Genomic DNA, 17652 nt, shown 5'->3' on the forward strand with positions numbered 1-17652 from the left:
CACAGACAAGCAGCTTTATGTGAATTAAAGTTGCTTCGAAATAGATAATTTTATTAATATAGACATAGCCCAAGAATTACTGTTACATGAGGAAGAGCTTAGCAGTAGTTAGCTTGTTGGTCTTGTTTTGATGAGTTTTTAAACACTTGGCATGTTTTTAATAATTTTATTGTATTATAATTTTGAATTTTAGCATCTGATTAAGCCTTGTGCTAAACACTGTGTGGAAATAGAGGGAAAATAGGACAAAGTCTGTAGCCTCACATTTGAGTCACGCTGAGTAAAGAATGAAGAACGTGACATTTTAGAATGTTTCCTTTGTACTTCATTTCACCACCTGAGCTTTCATATTGTGCAGTTTTTAATTTTAATTTACTGACTTGTAAAACATGTTCATGACTGAAAAATCAGTAATTTAAGCTCGTATGCTTTCTTTCAAATTATTATTAGATTGCAAGACTGGAGAAAGATAAAGAAGAACTGCATAACAAGCTATTTAGTGTTGATCCCACAAGAGACAGCAAACGAATGGAGCAACTTTCCCGAGAAAAAACCCATTTGTGTCAGAAACTAAAAAGTTTAGAGGCTGAGGTAGCAGAATTAAGAGCTGAAAAAGAGAATTCTGGTGCTCAGATAGAAAATGTCCAAAGAGTACAGGTGCGGCAGTTGGCTGAGATGCAGGCTACCGTCAGATCCCTGGAGGTAAGGTTTTAATTGCTTTGTGGTAGAGTGTGGCAAACTTTTTAAAAGTGTAATTGACAGGCCTTTGATTTTTAGAGCATAAATGTATGCTCACCAATCTAATGCTGATACATTTGTGGAATCCCAAGAGTTTGTATTCTTTTTGTAAAGAAGAAAGCTATTGATCCATATGCAATAGCTGTGCTACCACATTTACAGGGGATGTGTATTCTTCAGGAATCAAGTCACCTACCTGAAATGACTTAACTCTTATAATGCCAAAGTATAGGATATGCAAAATCCAAAAAAACTTATTTGCGTTTCTGAAGACTAAAGTCATCTGAAACCAGAAAGAATAATTTCTTCTGAGATAGTAAATTTCTTACACTGGGATTTGAGATCTTAAAATTGTAAGTCCTGTTTGAATAAAAAAATAGCATATTTATATACCTTATGACTGCTTCTTGCCAGAATAATAAAATTCAAATTGTCTATTAATGCATACAGCCCTTTACTGAATTATTTCTGAGTTCATTATAGAAAGGTAAGTATTGGCAGAGTCAGGCTGGTACTCCTAGAGGTATTGCTTTATAAAAATTCTTGGTTTCCATTTTATTCAGGTATGCTTATTCCTCCTAGTTCTTCATGCCTAACTTGTAGCAAATATATCAGTTTAATTGTTTTAATTTATTTTGTGCAGTTCAGTGGGTTGGAGGAAAATTGGTGAGCATCTACTTTGTAGTTAAATTCCAATAACCAAATCCAAAATAGTACTTTTTTTGTTTGTTTTTTTCCCCAGCCAGCAGTCTGGTACAGGAGTATATTGACATGTTTTGAAGAGTAGAAGTCACCTTTTAATTTTCTGGATGAAGCTTCCATCAGTATTTTGCTGGTTTCTGAATTAAAGTTGTCAGTATCATTGGACCTTAGACATAAGACAGTTCAGAGTGAGAGTATTTGTATTGCCATCTTTCCATCCTTAATGTGTTTACACAGTGACAGAATAAGTGGGATGCTTGCAGTTGAAAATAGTATATGGTGCCAGTGTGAAACTTTTCATTGAGGTCGTTTAGAGTGTTTAGTTTTAGGGCAAGTTGAATGATGACAAAAGATGGATGATTCATTTGTGACATTTTCAGAAGAGCCTATATTTAATTTTATCATTTGTCAGATGTAATGAAAATAAGCACATGACAGCAAGCGTTTCTTTATTCAACTTTCTTGGCTATCATTGTGCCCAGAGGGTACCATTTTTTATATTTGAAGAAAATATTTTTTCCCCCAGATTATTTGTTGAATATACTCCTTATCATGTCTAAGATATATAGGAAATGAGATGTTATAAAACTGAAGCTTATCTTTTAAATGCCAAAATATTTTCATCTAAATTATTTTGAGTAGAAATATTTTTTTTTTTTTGCCTTTTTGTGACCGGTAAGGGGATCGCAACCCTTGGCTCGGTGTCGCCCACACAGCGCTCAGCCAGTGAGCGCACATAGGATCCGAACCCGTGGCGGGAGCGCCGCTGTGCTCCCAGCGCCGCACTCTCCCGAGTGCGCCACAGGGCCGGCCCTGAGTAGAAATATTTTTTAAAAGCTTTTGGTTTTCTCTCCCTAAGTACAGAGTACTATGAATATTACTAACCATAAAAAAAAATTTTTTTTTTGACAACTTACAGACTTTTTTAGGAATCTTAATTATGTGGTGAGGTCAAGAACTTCTTTGCCCATACTTCAGAAAGCTTCAGATCAGCTTCGGATCTTGATCTTATCTTCCCCTCTCCCTTTTAAAAAAAAGTCTCTTGATTTCAGATTTTTAATTTTCACTTTTTATTACTGTCAATGAGCCTTCTCTTTTACCTTCTAATATGCTTTTTCATATCTTCTGTGGACTGGAAATCCCCCAAAATGTTTGAATTATGTCAGCATTAAAAGTAAGTAGGTATCAAATGAGTACCTTAGTTACTTTCTTTCATGAGAGAGGTAGGTGTATGAGCTTTATTTTGTTGGTGGCTGTTGATATGTTGTTTGTTCAGATACCTTGTTGCATATTTCCTGGAGCAGATAGCTTTCATTTGAATTCTACCAATTAGTTTGAGAAAACTCTTGTTACTTTGTACATGTTAATATTGTTGAAATTTTGAATTTTTTTTGGATGATTATACACATATTTTAAATAGTGCTTATTTTATTTTTATATAATTGTGAAAAATTATGATTGAATTAAAAAAATATTTTATTTTGATGAAAGGCCGAAAGACAGTCAGCTAAACTACAGGCTGAACGCTTGGAAAAAGAACTACAATCAAGCAGTGAACAAAATACTTCTTTAATCAGTAAATTGCATAAAGCTGAACGAGAAATAAATACACTGACTGGTAAAGTAAGTTACCCTTTCATTTCATTCTTTAGAATGGTTGATACTATATAATGAGAAATAAATTTTGTTCTTAATGGTTTAGTTCTCTATGTTGAAATCTTATTTTATCCTATCATCTACCTTCCAAGAAATAAATGCATTGACTTACTGGTTAGTCATCTTAATACTTCTCCTTTATTCTTTAGAATGCTTGATTCTGTACAATGACAAAGAAATTTTGTTTAAATAGTTAAGTTCTCCACATTGAAATCTTTTTTAATCCTACTTTTCTGCCTTCCTAATACATGTAGAATCTGACCAGTTCTTACCTCCTCCACTGTGACCACTCTAGTCCAAGCCATGATCTCTTTAGGCTCAGTTTTTATGAAAGCTTCCTAACTTGTCTTTCTATTCACTACCCATTCAGAGCTCTGTATACCTGGCTCCTGCAATCTTTCCATAGCCATTGCCATCCATTTTTCTTGCTGTTCACGTTGCTCACTGACCTTCTCATTCTTCTTTGAGCAAGCTCAGAGCCTCTGTGCTTGTGTGCCTGGCACAGTCTTCCCTCATATATCTACACAGCTTGCTTCCTCACCCTTTTCAGATGTCAACTAATCAGAGAGGCTGTCCTTGTCTTCACTGCAAAATAGCATCTTCCTCTGTTTTAGTCTCTATCTTCCTTACTTGCTTTATTTTTCTTCCTAGCTCTTGATACCATCTGATATATTTATATTTATTTATTTTTTGTCTCACCTTTTTTTCCTACCACCTTCCTCTCAACCAAGTGTAAGCTCTAAGAGAACAGGAACATTGTTTTCATCACTACTGTTTCTCCAGCTCCTAGAACAGTGTTGACACATAGTAGGTACTTAATAAATATTTCTTCAATGAATAAATTAATATTAGCAACATGATCTGCATTTATTTTATCTTTTAAAAATGTAATAATTTGAATATTCCCCAAACATCTTTTATATACAAAGTTTTTCTCAGAAACTTAAAGGTTTTTTTCCCACCCCTCAAATACAATATATATATGAAATCTAGTAACCAGAAGTAAGATAGCAATAATAAAAATATTTTATAGAATATCAGCTCTGGAGTCAGACGGGGTTCATGTTCTCATTCTGCCCTGTACTAGCTGTGTGGCTTTGAAAAATTTACTTTCTCTCTGAACCTTTAGTGTCTTCCTCTATAAAAATGGGACTCATACCTGCCTTATAGACTTGTGGCAAAATGAGATATTCTGCACAAAGCACTTAACTAAGGTCTAACAAGTAATCACTCAAATATTAGCTATTATTATTGTTATGGCTTGGAGCTCTCTAAGAACTCGGAAACAAGACTGGTTTCTGAGTCAATGAAATCATTGCATTTTTTATCAGGGCAGAGTTATATAAAATCACCTTAAAAACAAGGTGGCTCCCATACCAGAGGGCATTTACTATAGCCTTGTAGAAATATATGAATTTATCTAAAAGAATAATGTATTCATTATAAATTCCTTGGCCAAGGAATTGCTTGAGAATAGAGGCAGTGTTTATGACAGAGGAGAGAAAGAGTTTTAGTCAGTAGAATTTAAGTGTTCTGGTCCCACTGAAAAGATCATTCTTATTGTGGAAATGAATAAACCAATCTGTTTTAATCCATAGCTATGAAACCATTCATTCATCGCAATCTGTTTCTTCTGATTCCAGGATCACCAAGCAACCTTCTAACTGTTATTTGACTTCCATGTAATTTTCTCTACAGGGAGAGAATGCACTAAACCTTCAGATTTAGAGTATTCTGATTACGTTATAGTTTTTTTTCCTCATAATTAATAAACTAGCATTCTGATTTTATAGATAACTCTTTATAATCTTTTTAAAATGTGAGTCTAACCTAGGGAGTCTTCTTTAAGTGTGGTAACAAAATTGGTTTGAAAAGCCTAAATAATTTTAGATGTTTTGGATTCCACCCTTGGGAGATAGTCTAATCAGTTTTTTCTATGGCACACACATACTCTTCTACATTTGCAGTTTACGTGTCTAGTGGCTCTTTTAATTTTTGTTTGGATTTCTATACTTTACAGTTTACAAAGTGGTTTTGTAGCCAGTATCTCATTTCATTCAATAGACATGGCTGACACTAAAAAGAATAAGTGAAAATTAAGCAAATAAGATTTTTAATTATTAAAATATTTTAATTTCAAGTATAGTTTTCTAGTTTATAGGCTGAAATTGAGATATATTTAGAAATCAAAAACTAGCATTTTGGAACAGGTAATGAAGTGCATTGGAAAAGTTCATGGGCTTTAAATCAAATGAATTTATCTGAATACTGACTCATTCACCTTACTCACCACCTGTGTGACTTCTGCTTTGCTTAATTTTTGAATGGGGATAATACTTCTTACAGAATTTTTGTGAAGATTAAAGATAGTATTCAACACAATAAATAGTAGTTGATGGTGAAATGGTAATGGCAATAATTATACACTAGTAATATTCTTAAATAAGAGAATAATGTAACATAAAGAATACAGAATTTTGAGCCCATTGAGGAGTTCTGCTCCTCACTGTATCAATGATTGTGTGTGTGACCTTAGGTAAGATACTTAATATCATTGGGATCCTATTTCCAAATAGGTAAAATGAGGCATTGTTCTAGCTGATCCCTAAGAGCCCTTCCAGCCTGCTAAGATTGTGTAAGTCCTACCTGAAAATAAATTAATAATTTGATTGCTTCTTGATTAACTATAAATAGATTGTTTATACATTCAACAGATACATATTGAATGTCTACAATTACAGAGTATACAAAAAAATAGATATAAAACCCAAAGAAGTCAATTCAGAGTACAGGGAGTTCTCTCATGATTTTCTTCCAGTTGCAATATAAATTATTTAAAATTTTGTCGAATAATGTTGAGTACCCAGTATTTGCAACACATTGTTCTGGACCTGAGGAACCGGACTGGATTGCTGGAGTAAGTGGAACCATAGATAAAGCAACATCTGTGTAGGACACTGAATATGCTTGGCTTCTGCTGGGACTTCTACCTCTCTTAGAGGTCACCGTGTACTTTTCCTACATCACATTTTACTTGAGCACCCTGGCTCACCTGCGTGCTGACCCTGATTTCTCTTCTTTTTTCTGCCCTTCTATATTGCTCTTTCCTTTTAGAGTTAGAGCACAGATTATTTTTCCTACTCTGTTGAAAGAAGAATAATTTTGTATATTATTTATTTCTCTGTGCTTGTTTCTTAACACTCGTTGCTGAGAGTTGTCTGTTTTTTTAAAGGCATACTTGCATTAATTTACATATAAATGGATTAATAAAAACTGTTCTTCAACTTTAGACAAACCAAGTTTTATTGGAAATCTTGTATGTAAAAAGATTCCATCGGAAGGATAAATTTTAAATTAAATAAATATGCCATCACAGTTTTCTTTTGCAGCTTGAAATTTTCAATCAACATTTTGCAATCCTAGCAAATGGTTGTTTGCAATGCAAAGGAACACCTGGGGTATCTAAGTTATTCAAATTTGTAAATGTTAGGTTTTAGAACAAAGTTATGGCAGTATGACTGTCAGTGTCTTAGATTAAAGGGTATTACCAACGATGGTCTGAAATAATGACTTTAAAGATATTTCACATTCAGTGAGGTAAATTATTACTTCATAAGATTTTTTTAAACCTACAGAACATTTTATTTACTTATTTATTTTTATAGCTAACACATCCATTTATTTCCCAAGTATAACACCATTTGTATGATTATGGCATTTCTTGTTTTATAAGCAAAACAGCAAGATTGTAAAAGATGATATGAAAGGTATGCCTAAGTGGTTGCAACCATGATGAATCCTACCTCCATGCAACCAAGATCAGAGTTTCTCAACATTATTTTTTCCTCATCTTCAAACTATCAGGAATGCAATCTTTCCAGAACGCAGTGTTCATCTCTCTGATCTCAACATCTCCAAGTCATTTTCTTTCTTTTCTTTTTTTTTTTAAATGAATGCTTTATTTTTTTTTATTTTATTTTTATTTTTTATTTTTTTTTTTGTCGTTTTTTCGTGACCGGCACTCAGCCAGTGAGTGCACCGGTCAGTCCTATATAGGATCCGAACCCGCGGCGGGAGCGTCGCCGCGCTGCCAGCGCAGCACTCTACCAACTGCGCCACGGGCTCGGCCCAATGAATGCTTTATTTTAAAGTTCAACATTATCCAATTTAATTGTTTTTAACCTCACGAGGTTTTTGATCTTTAGAACTCTAATAAAAGTTAGTTTTGGGGAAGCGATCCAGCAGAGTTATCCTTATTAGCTAAATTAATGAGGTCATATCATCTCAGAAGTTTGAAAAAGGTCAGAATTTGAGTACCATCTCTTTGAAATCTGCATCCAGAACTTTTTAGGTAATATAATTTTTTCAACTGCATTTCTGTTTCTTGCCTATATATATTCTTTCTTGTGTGTCTTTACATTATAATTTCATGGGTATGTGTACTTTAACAGATTGTGAACCCCTGTAAAATGCCTCATATCGCTGTTTTTGACACTTATTAAAGTTTTGTTAGTAGTCATCTCTGAATTGTTTCTTCTGTTGTGTCAAAAGCATAAAGCAAATTTACAATGTAAAGGCCAGAATCTAAATGGAACACATTTTGTGAAAAACAGGGTTGGCTTGGTGCAGAGGAGCTTCAGAAGACCATGAATCTCTTGAAATTTTATGTAACATTTAAAATTGTACATTTTATTTAGGAGAATGTTCCTAGTTTTCCTAGGTTTTTGGGGTCTGATTGCAAAGATGATTAAGAACGAAGGATCCAGAAGCAGAAAGAAACTTTGTTATGGCTATTTGGGATTTGGTTCAGATTACTCATAGAAAAGTGCTACTAATTGTCATAACTGGGTAATAAATTTTGATATTTGTCTTTTATTTTTAATAAAGAACATAATACCCTTTAGTATATTTTTAGGAAAACAATTACAATTAATATAAATGTATTTATTATTTTAGAATTATAGAAATAATGGTACTAAAGAAAAACTTAAGATTCATAAATGAGTACATTTGAATGCAGACAGGACAAGTAAGATGCTCTAATTTTCCACCTCATTTAAAGCAACTACAGTGTGGTTTGTTAATGAACTGCTGTGTCATTCCTAACCTTTTATAGTTAGTATATAATAGCAGGTTATAATTACATTTGTCATAGTGATTGGGTTTTCATTATAGTTGTATTCTTAAAATTTTTAGAGCATTTATAATTCAAATCCTGTCTGTCCATGAAATTACAATGTAGTAAAACCCAATCTACAGAAAGTTTAAGTAATAAAATAAATATTTCTTAAATGCTTTTATGTAGTCAAACATTTTATGAGACTTACTTTTATAAAAAAGAACTTCAGAAATGAGATTTAAAAAAATGCAAAATTGATGTCAACACAAGGTAGCCATTTTATGTAGTGTTATTTAAAAGTCTTCAAGTTAATTTGCAGGAATGTCTGATTGTAGTTAGCAGTACGAAGGCAGTACAATACTCCCTTTTCTGTTTGTTTCCTTTAAGAGAATTTTGCATGAATCCATTTCTTGCAACATTTTCAAGACCTTTCCTAGATGGAGTCTTCCAGTAAGACATTTCTGTTTCTCGTCCTTGCTCTTTTTGGCTCTAGGACCTCTTCGTGATTTGTGTCTAAATCCCAACTCCAATTTTTGTAGGGTTTTATTTTAAATTATCTTTTACCCTCCTATTCCCACCATCTCACTTTTTATGTATTTAACTTGTATATATTTGTAGTTTACTACTCTGATTTTGTAGTTTTATACATTAGTATAATATGTCAGAATACAGGTTTATCTAACCTTTATATCTGTATTGATTAAATTTTTATTATACTACTGTACCTAATTTTAGAAGCACCTTACCAGAGGGAAGGATTATAGAAAATGTTAGAGAGTAGTGCAGATGATCAGAGAGACAAACAGTGCCCAGCATATAATAGGTGTTAAAAAAATGTTTGTTGAATGAATGAAGGAATGCTACTTATGAACTAGAATTATCCAGCTTTCAAAAGGGATATCTCAGCAAAGTTGAAAAGTGGTATGTGGTGGGTTAATTATTTGAAAAGTATTGACACTTATTCACATGTACTTGGGGCTTTAAAAGAATCAGGTTTTGGCAATAAAGGATTAAATTAGATTTATACAATTTATACTTGTTCCTCTACACTTTCCCCACATCACATGTATGTACACACACTGTATATATACACATTCATTATTAGTCACCAGATTCAATAGAGTCTTCCTTTTTGCACCCTTTATTCCTTGCCTCTTAATTTTTGTTTTTACTTTCAGTTTCTTAATCCAACACATTTGTCATTAGAGTTAACTTTCTGAAACAAAGTTAATTGTGCCACCTCAGTAGCTAATAGGATAAACAATCCTTTGTACGGCATATGAAGTTTATTCCCTGCTACTTCTCCATAGATTTCATACCTTCCTGTAATACATAGCTCTTTATTTTAAGAGCAGATCATGTGATGTTACAACTATAAACCATTTTATATGCTATTCCTTCTCCCTAGAAAGACTTCTTTGTCCCCAACACTTTTTTAAGAGGAAGATTTAATTTTTTTCCCTGAAGATGTTTTAATCATTGGCTATTGGATTTTAGGTACTTGCAGTTTAATCTTTTAAGGCAAGATTAAGCCAGAAGACCCCACCCAGATACATGTAAAGAAAAGCCTTAGTTCCATTTGGAAAAGACAATGTTTCCTTGGTGTCTCCTTGTGCCAAGTACTGTTCCAGGCACTGAAGCACCTTCCTTCCTGGAAAATACTTACACTATACTCTGCTATCAAAGCATTTTCTCATTTCCACGTATGTTTTTGGGTAAGTACTAAGTGGCAAGAAAATGACCAATAGTAATTTCAATTTCTTATTATCAACAGGTAAAAGAACTTAAACATTCGAACAAACTAGAAATAACAGACATCAAACTGGAGACAGCAAGAGCTAAGAGTGAGCTACAAAGAGAAAGGAATAAGATTCAGAGTGAACTGGATGGTAATATATAATTTCCCTTGCTTTTTACAATTATTTTCAGATGTAAACTGAATTATTAAAATAGATTAACCTGAATTTTTATTTTCAGATTTTCATCTTACATTGAATTTTAATCTTAGAGTACATGTTTTTGTTTATATGTTGAGTGTTCGTTCTGTGATCTTTTTGTTTTTTTAAATCAATTTTATGTTTATGTCATAGTTTTTTTTAAATGCATAAATTAAGTGAAACTTTGAAAATGGGATTCTATACTGGGTTTATTCCATACTGGTATTATAATTTTAAGTCTATTTAGATCAAGTAGTTATTAGTCCTAGGACATTTTAAGTCCAAAGAATATAAAGAAGATAGGTGGGTTTTAGGGTTTTCCTTTTTTTTCATTGTAGGCCCAGGCCAGTTATTGGAGCCTAATGCAATGTAGCCTTATTTTTAAGCCCCAGTTTAGACTTAGAATGTCCATTTCATCAAGATTTCTCAGGATTTATATTGTTTGTACCATTCTTAAGTACTTAAACAAGGTGCCCTTGGCCTGTAACTGTCCTTGGGTTGGTCTGAAGTTGAACTGGCCTCTGTAGTTTCAAACAGAGCTAGTGATGAATGATTGTTTTCAATATTAATTACTACTTCATGGATTTCCACAGATTAGGGAGTACATTTTCTTAGGAACTTAAAGAGTTTGGGATCTAGTGCTGCAGTCTGTTTTACTTTGAGTTAGATATGAATTTACTTTATTCCATCTGCAAAATACTTGCCATTTTATCACAAGGAAGATTTATAAATTCATTGGACAAACTTGAAAGTTTCCACGTTATTTATATTTCTGCTAGAAATCGAGCAGTTTTGCTAGAATCATAGGTTTTGAAGGGTTCTGTGATTTTATTCACTCTGCTACCAGCCAGCTTTGTTATGATGCTGTCTTTGGGGCTTAGGTCTCAGAACCCCTTTAGAGGGTGAAGTAAGTAAACTTCTTTGGATATCATCAAGGTTGACCTCCCACGCTCTCAAGATGAATAATTGTATATAACCTTTTATTAAAGTTTTTGTGTATGTGCTAAAATAAAGCAATGACAGAAAAATTAACTCTGATTTTTAGTCTGTTTCATTCCTTCTCAAAGAAAGTTTATCAGTGATGTAAGGATCTTTAGAATACATATCCAGAGATGCTTTTACGTTCTTTTAATTGTCTTACCAGCTTATGAATGCTGGCTGTTAATTGTGCTTTTTTTGTCTTAATGTCATTGAATGTACTACATTTTTCTCCTTAAAAAAATACTAGGATTACAGTCGGACAATGAAATTCTCAAAGCAGCTGTTGAACACCACAAAGTGCTCTTAGTAGAAAAGGATCGTGAGTTAATACGTAAAGTACAAGCTGCCAAGGAAGAAGGTTATCAAAAACTTGTGGTATTACAAGATGAAAAGTAAGCACTTAATCACCTTAGTTTGAGTTAAATCTCCTTGCAAGTGAAAACATTTTGCTGTCATATCATCTTTATTGTAGTTTTTGTAACATACTTATTATCTGTTGTTTTAGGCTAGAACTTGAGAACAGATTAGCAGATTTAGAGAAAATGAAAGTGGAACATGATATCTGGAGGCAATCTGAAAAGGATCAGTGTGAAGAGAAATTGCGGGCTTCACAAATGGCAGAAGAGTCGGCCAGAAGGGAACTTCAGAGTATTAGGTGTGCATATATATTTAAATTTTTTTTCATTTTGAAATAATTTCAGAGTTAACAAAATTATGTAAAAGTAGTACAAAGAATTCTCATATACTTTTCACCCTGATTTCCCAAATATTAACAACTTATATAACCATTTTACAATAATCAAGACTAAGAAATTAACAATATAATCAGGAAATCAAAAAACATTACTATTATCAAAACTATGGATGTTATTCAAATTTTACCAATTATCCCCCTTGATGTCCTTTTTCTGGTCCAATATATCCAATCCAGAATTAATTTCCTTTGATTCAATTCCTTGATTTAATTTCCTTTAATCTGGAATATATTAGCACTTTTCAGGAGTGCTAGGTAGTTATTTTGTAGAATATCCCTCAATTTGGGTTTGCATTACATTCTTCATGATTAAATTCAGATTATGCATTTTTAGCAGAACTAACACCAAGGTCTTGAGTCCTCAGTGCATCACATCAGAAGATTCATGATTTGTTCCATAACTGGTGATGTTAACCTTGATCACTTGATTAAGATGGTGTCTGCTAAATTTTTTTACTATAAAATTACTGTTTTTTCCTTTTGTGATATGTATCTTATATACTTTGAGATTGTAAATAGTCTCATCATACTTTGTCATCATATATTCCACTGATTTTAGTATCCATTGATAATTCTCACTAGAAAGATATTACTCTAGTGTTTGCCAAATGGTGATTTTTCCATTTCCATCATCCCTTCTACATTTATTAATTGGATTTCTTCTGAAAGGAAAAGTTTTCCCTTCTTTAAATATTGTATTTATATCAGTATATATTTACAGATTCTTATTGTCTTCTATGGGTAATAATATTTTATTATAATTTATTTTGTTGCTCAAATTGTCTCAGATTTGGCCACTGGAAGCTCTTTCAAGTTGAATCCTATGTCCTTTTGACATAATCCTGTCTTTTTTGAGGCTCTTTTTATTTTCTGGCATCACAGGATGTTCTTGGCTTCTCTTTTATTTTCCCTGCCCCAGCCTTGGAATTAGCCATTTCTCTAATGTACTTTGCTTCTCTTTTATTGGAGAATGGTGTTTTGAAACCAAAATCTCAGCTCTAGGTGTGCTTATTGGTACTATGGGGTTGTTGCTTCTAGACCCTCTTGTGAACTGAGCTAGGAAATACATTTGTGTATATACAAGTACAAACATATATATCTGTTTATTTATTTTTCTATAAGTATATATATATATTAATAATCTTGAGTTTACATTGATATGTCCATGTAGTTCATTTTAGCTATCTCTCTTTTCATATTTGTAATTCCTTTGACAGTAAGAAACCTGGCTCTCATTATCCATAATATATTTACTTATTTCCTCAGATGTAAAATATGCATGAAATAGTTTGGAATGGCTCACACGCAACTCTCTGAAAAACAAACATATTAACTAGTGTGTAATATTTATGTACAGTTCTTTTTGTCTTTAGCCTTAGAGTGTATAGTCAAATACTGTTTTCCAAAGTTACTTAGGGTTTTTCTCACCAAATCCTCTTTCACTGTGGTTATGTTATTCACTTATAAAACAGGTTCATTTGTTTCTATTTTATTTCATTTTGGGTCCCCACCTCATCCTTGTTTATTTAATAATGAATTTATATACTTGACTATGTGAAACATCAACATGGTTCTGAATAACAGAACTATACAAATAAATACACTCAAAAAAACTGCCACTTTCCACATTCATTCTATCCTGTTCCCATTCCCTCATCTTTTCTCATCTACCCTACCCCCTGTAATTAATCTCATTTGTTTCTGGTTTATCCTTCCTAGGATTTTTGTTTTTGTTTTTGTTTTCACAAATTTCAGATGCATGCATATTTTATTTTCCCTTTTTTCATATCAGTATATCCTGGAAATTGCTCCATGTTAGTTTATAGAGATTATCCTCATTCTTTTTTACAACTGCATAGCACTCTATTGTTTGTATGTACCAGTGTTTATTCACTCTTCTGGGTTTGAGTATTTAGTTTCCAATATTTTGTGGTTAGAACCAATGCTGCAATTAATAATCTTGTACATGTATGTATTTTCATATTAGAGGTGTATCTTCAGGGTAAATTCCTGAATTAAATAGGTGGGCCAAAAGGGAAATTCATATGCAGTTTTGTTTGATATTGCTAAATTCCAATCCAAGAGAATTATACCGCTTTGCATTTCAATATAGTTTAATTTGCATTTGTCATATTATAAATGAGGCTGAACAACTTTTCATATGTTTAAGGGCCATTTTCATATCTTTTTTGTGTGTGAATAATCTGTTCATGTCTTTCCCTGTTATCTATTGGTTTCTTTGGTCTTTTCCCCTTGCATTTTAAGAGTTTTTTGTATATTAGGAATGTGCTGCAATTATTTTCTCCCAGTGTATCAGCTGTCTCTTGATTTTGTTTATGGTATTTATTGCCATGCAAACATTTTTATTATATAATCATATTTATTAATCTGTTATTGCTTCTGGATTTTAAGTCATAGGTAGTCTCTCCCTACACTGAGGTTAAAGAGGAATTCATTTTGGGGTTTGTATGGTTTCATTTTTTTTACATTTAGATTTGTGATCTATTTGGAATGTGTTTTATATTCTGTGAAGTGTAGATTTAATTTTATTTTTTTCTAAATGGATAACCAATTGTCCCACACCTTTATTAAAAGCCTGTCTTTGCCACAGTGATTCATGATGATGCTTTTATCATGTTTTAAACTTCCATATATATTTGGGTATATTTCTAGACTTTCAATTCTATTTCAATGGTCTGGTTGTCTATTCATGTACCACTATTATAATATTTTAATAACAGAGGCTTTATAGTATGTTTAATTTCTAGTTGAGTACTCTCCCCTTACAGTTTTTCTCTTTCAGTGTTTTCCTAGCTATTTTTGCATGTTTGTTTTTCCATATGAACTTGAATATCAAAGTCTAGCTCCAGAAAAAAGTTTGTTGGGATTGGGATTGCATTTAATTTTTTTCCAGTTTTTTTATTGTGGAAAAATACAAATAACATAAAATTTACCATCTTAATCACTTTTAAGTGTACAGTTTAGTGGTATTGAATACATTCATAATGTGCATACATCACCTCCATCTATCTCCAGAGGTCTTTTCATTTGATAAAACTGAAACTCTGTACCCATTAAACAATGACTCCCTCTTTTCCTATTCTCCAACCCTATCTATCACCATTCTATTTTCTGTCTTTATGATTTTTGACTACTCGAAATATCTTAGATAAGTGGAATCATATAGTATTTGTCTTTTTGTGACTGGCTTATTTGCATGATGTTCCTCACTGTTCATCCATGTGATAGAATTTTCTTTCTTTTTTGGGATGAATAATATTCCATTGCATGTGGATACCATATACTTATGCATTTATCTATCTATAGACACGTGTGTTGCTTTTACTTTTTAACTATTGTGAATAATGCTGCTATGAACATGCATGTACAAACATCTTCAAAACCCTGCTTCAGTTATTTCAGTTAGTTGATTACCAGAAGTGGAATTGCCAGATTAGATGGTAATTTAAAATTTTTTGATGAATTGCTTTACTGCTTTCTACAGTGGCTGTACCATTTTACATTCCCACCAGCAGTGTACGATGGTTTCAATTTCTCCACATTCTCACCAATACTTCTTATTTTCTGTTTTTTTTGATGGAAGCCATCCCATTGTAGTTTTGATTTACGTCTCCCTGATGATTAGTGATGTTGAGTATCTTTTCATGTGCTTGTTAGCCATTTGCTATCTTCTTTGGAGAAAAATCTATTCAGATCCTTCGCCCGTTTTTGAATTTGGTTGTTTGGTTTTTTTGTTGTTGAATTTTAGGAGTTCTCTGTATATTCTGGATGTTAATCCTTTATTAGATCTATGATTTACAAATATTTTCTCCCATTCTGTGGGTTGCCTTTTTACTTTGATAAGTGTCTTGCTGCACAAAAACTTTTAATTTTCATGAAGTCCAATCTGTCTATTTTTTCTTTTGTTGCCTATGCCTTTGGTGTCATATCCAAAAAATCATTTCCAAATCCAATGTTATGAAGCTTTCCCCCATGTTTTCTTCTAACAGTTTTAGAGTTTTAGGTCTTACATTTAGGTCTTTAATCCATTTTGAGTTAATTTTTGTTTTTGGTATTACGTAAAGGTCCAAGTGCATTCTCTTACGTGTGGATATCCAATTTCCCTGCACCATTTGTTGAAAAGACTGTCCTTTCTCCATTGAATGTTCTTGACACTCCTGTAAAAATCATTCCACCATGTATAGGAGGGTTTATTCTGGACTCTCTGTTCTACTCCATTGGTCTATATGTCTCTCTGTATGTCAGTACCACACTGTTTTGATTATTACAGCTTTGTAATGAAGTTTGAAATCAGGAAATGTGATTTGTCCATCTTTGTTCTTGTTCAAGATCGTTTTGACTATTCATGTCCCTTTGAGATTTCATATGAATTTTAGGATGGGCTTTTCCACTTCTGCAAAAAATGTTACTGGGATTTAGACAGGGATTACATTGATTCTGTAAACCATTTTGAGTAATATTGACATCTCAACAATATTAAGTTTTTCAATCCATGAACATGGGATATGTTTCCATTTATTTATGTATTCTTTAATTTCTTTTAGCAATATTTTTTAATTTTCAGGTGACAGGTCTTTTCACCTGTTTGGGTCAGTTAATTCCTAAGTATTTTATTCTTTTTGATGCTATTATATATGGAATTTTTTTTTAAGTTTTCTTTTATAGATTGTTTATTGTTAGTGTGTAGAAGTGCAGCTGACTTTTGTTGACTTTGCTGATTCACTTATTAGTTCTAATAGTTTTTTTCTTTTTGTAGAGTCTTTAGTGTTTCCTGTGTATAAGATTATATCATCTGTGAACAGAGATAATTTTACTTCTTCCTTTCCAGTTGGATGTCTTTTTCTTTCCTAATTGCTGTGCTTAAAACTTCCAGTTTAGTGTCGAATAGAAGTGGCAAAAGCGGGCATATTCTTGCCTTGTTCCTGATCTGAGAGGAAATGCTTTCAGTCTTTCACACTGTATGTGATGTTCCCTAGGGATTTTTCATATATGGCTTTATTATGTTGAGTGAGTTTCCCTCTATTCCTAGTTTTTTGAATGTTTTTATCATCAAAGGTTGTTGAAGATGCTTTTCCTACATCAACTGAGATGTCATGTGTTTTTTTCCCCCTTTCATTCTGTTGATGTGATGTATTACATTGATTTTTGTAACACATGGGCACCACCTTTCAGATCGTGGTGTTGGTTCTTCTCTAAATGTTTGATAGAATTCACCAGTGAAGGCACTGGCTGGTGGCTTACTTGGGAGAGTGTAGTGCTAATAATACCAAGGTCAAGGGTTTGGATCCCCTTACTGGCCAGCTGTGGGGAAAAAAAAAAAAGAATATTCACCAGTGAAGCCCTCAGGTTCAGGGCTTCTCTCTGTCAGGAGATTGTTGATTACTGATTCAATCTCCTTGCTAGTTACAGGTCTATTCAGATTTTTTATTTCTTCCTGGTTTAACCTTGCTAGGTTTTGTGTTACTAGGAGTTTATTTCATCCAGGTTTTCCAATTTGTTGTTGTACAGTTGTTTATAATACTATTATAATCCTTTTTATTTCTGTGGAATCAGTAGTAATGTCCTCACTTTCAATTCTGATTTTAGTAATCTGTTTCCTTTTTCTTTTATTTGTTCATCTAGATAAAAGTTTGTCAATTGATCTTTTCAAAGAAACTACCTTTGGTTTCATTGATTTTCTCTATTGTTATAGTATTCTTTATTTTGTTTATCTCTGCTCTCATCTTTATTCCTTCCTTCCTTCT

At 32.7% G+C, this 17652-nt stretch overlaps 1 protein-coding gene across 4 annotated transcripts in view; it reads left to right on the forward strand.

Annotated features, from left to right (window-relative positions):
• CEP83 (centrosomal protein 83) overlaps positions 1–17652 on the forward strand; it is a 127396-nt gene that overhangs the window by 67233 nt on the left and 42511 nt on the right. For all 4 annotated transcript variants that reach the window (XM_063074918.1, XM_063074920.1, XM_063074919.1 and 1 more), the window contains 5 exons: positions 451–702; positions 2932–3063; positions 9990–10104; positions 11381–11525; positions 11639–11788. In XM_063074918.1, the coding sequence (XP_062930988.1) occupies positions 451–702; positions 2932–3063; positions 9990–10104; positions 11381–11525; positions 11639–11788 (794 nt within the window). The remainder of the gene's footprint in view (positions 1–450; positions 703–2931; positions 3064–9989; positions 10105–11380; positions 11526–11638; positions 11789–17652) is intronic.

The sequence above is a fragment of the Cynocephalus volans genome, chromosome 12 (genome assembly GCF_027409185.1).
Source record: "Cynocephalus volans isolate mCynVol1 chromosome 12, mCynVol1.pri, whole genome shotgun sequence".
Taxonomy (NCBI): Eukaryota; Metazoa; Chordata; class Mammalia; order Dermoptera; family Cynocephalidae; genus Cynocephalus; species Cynocephalus volans.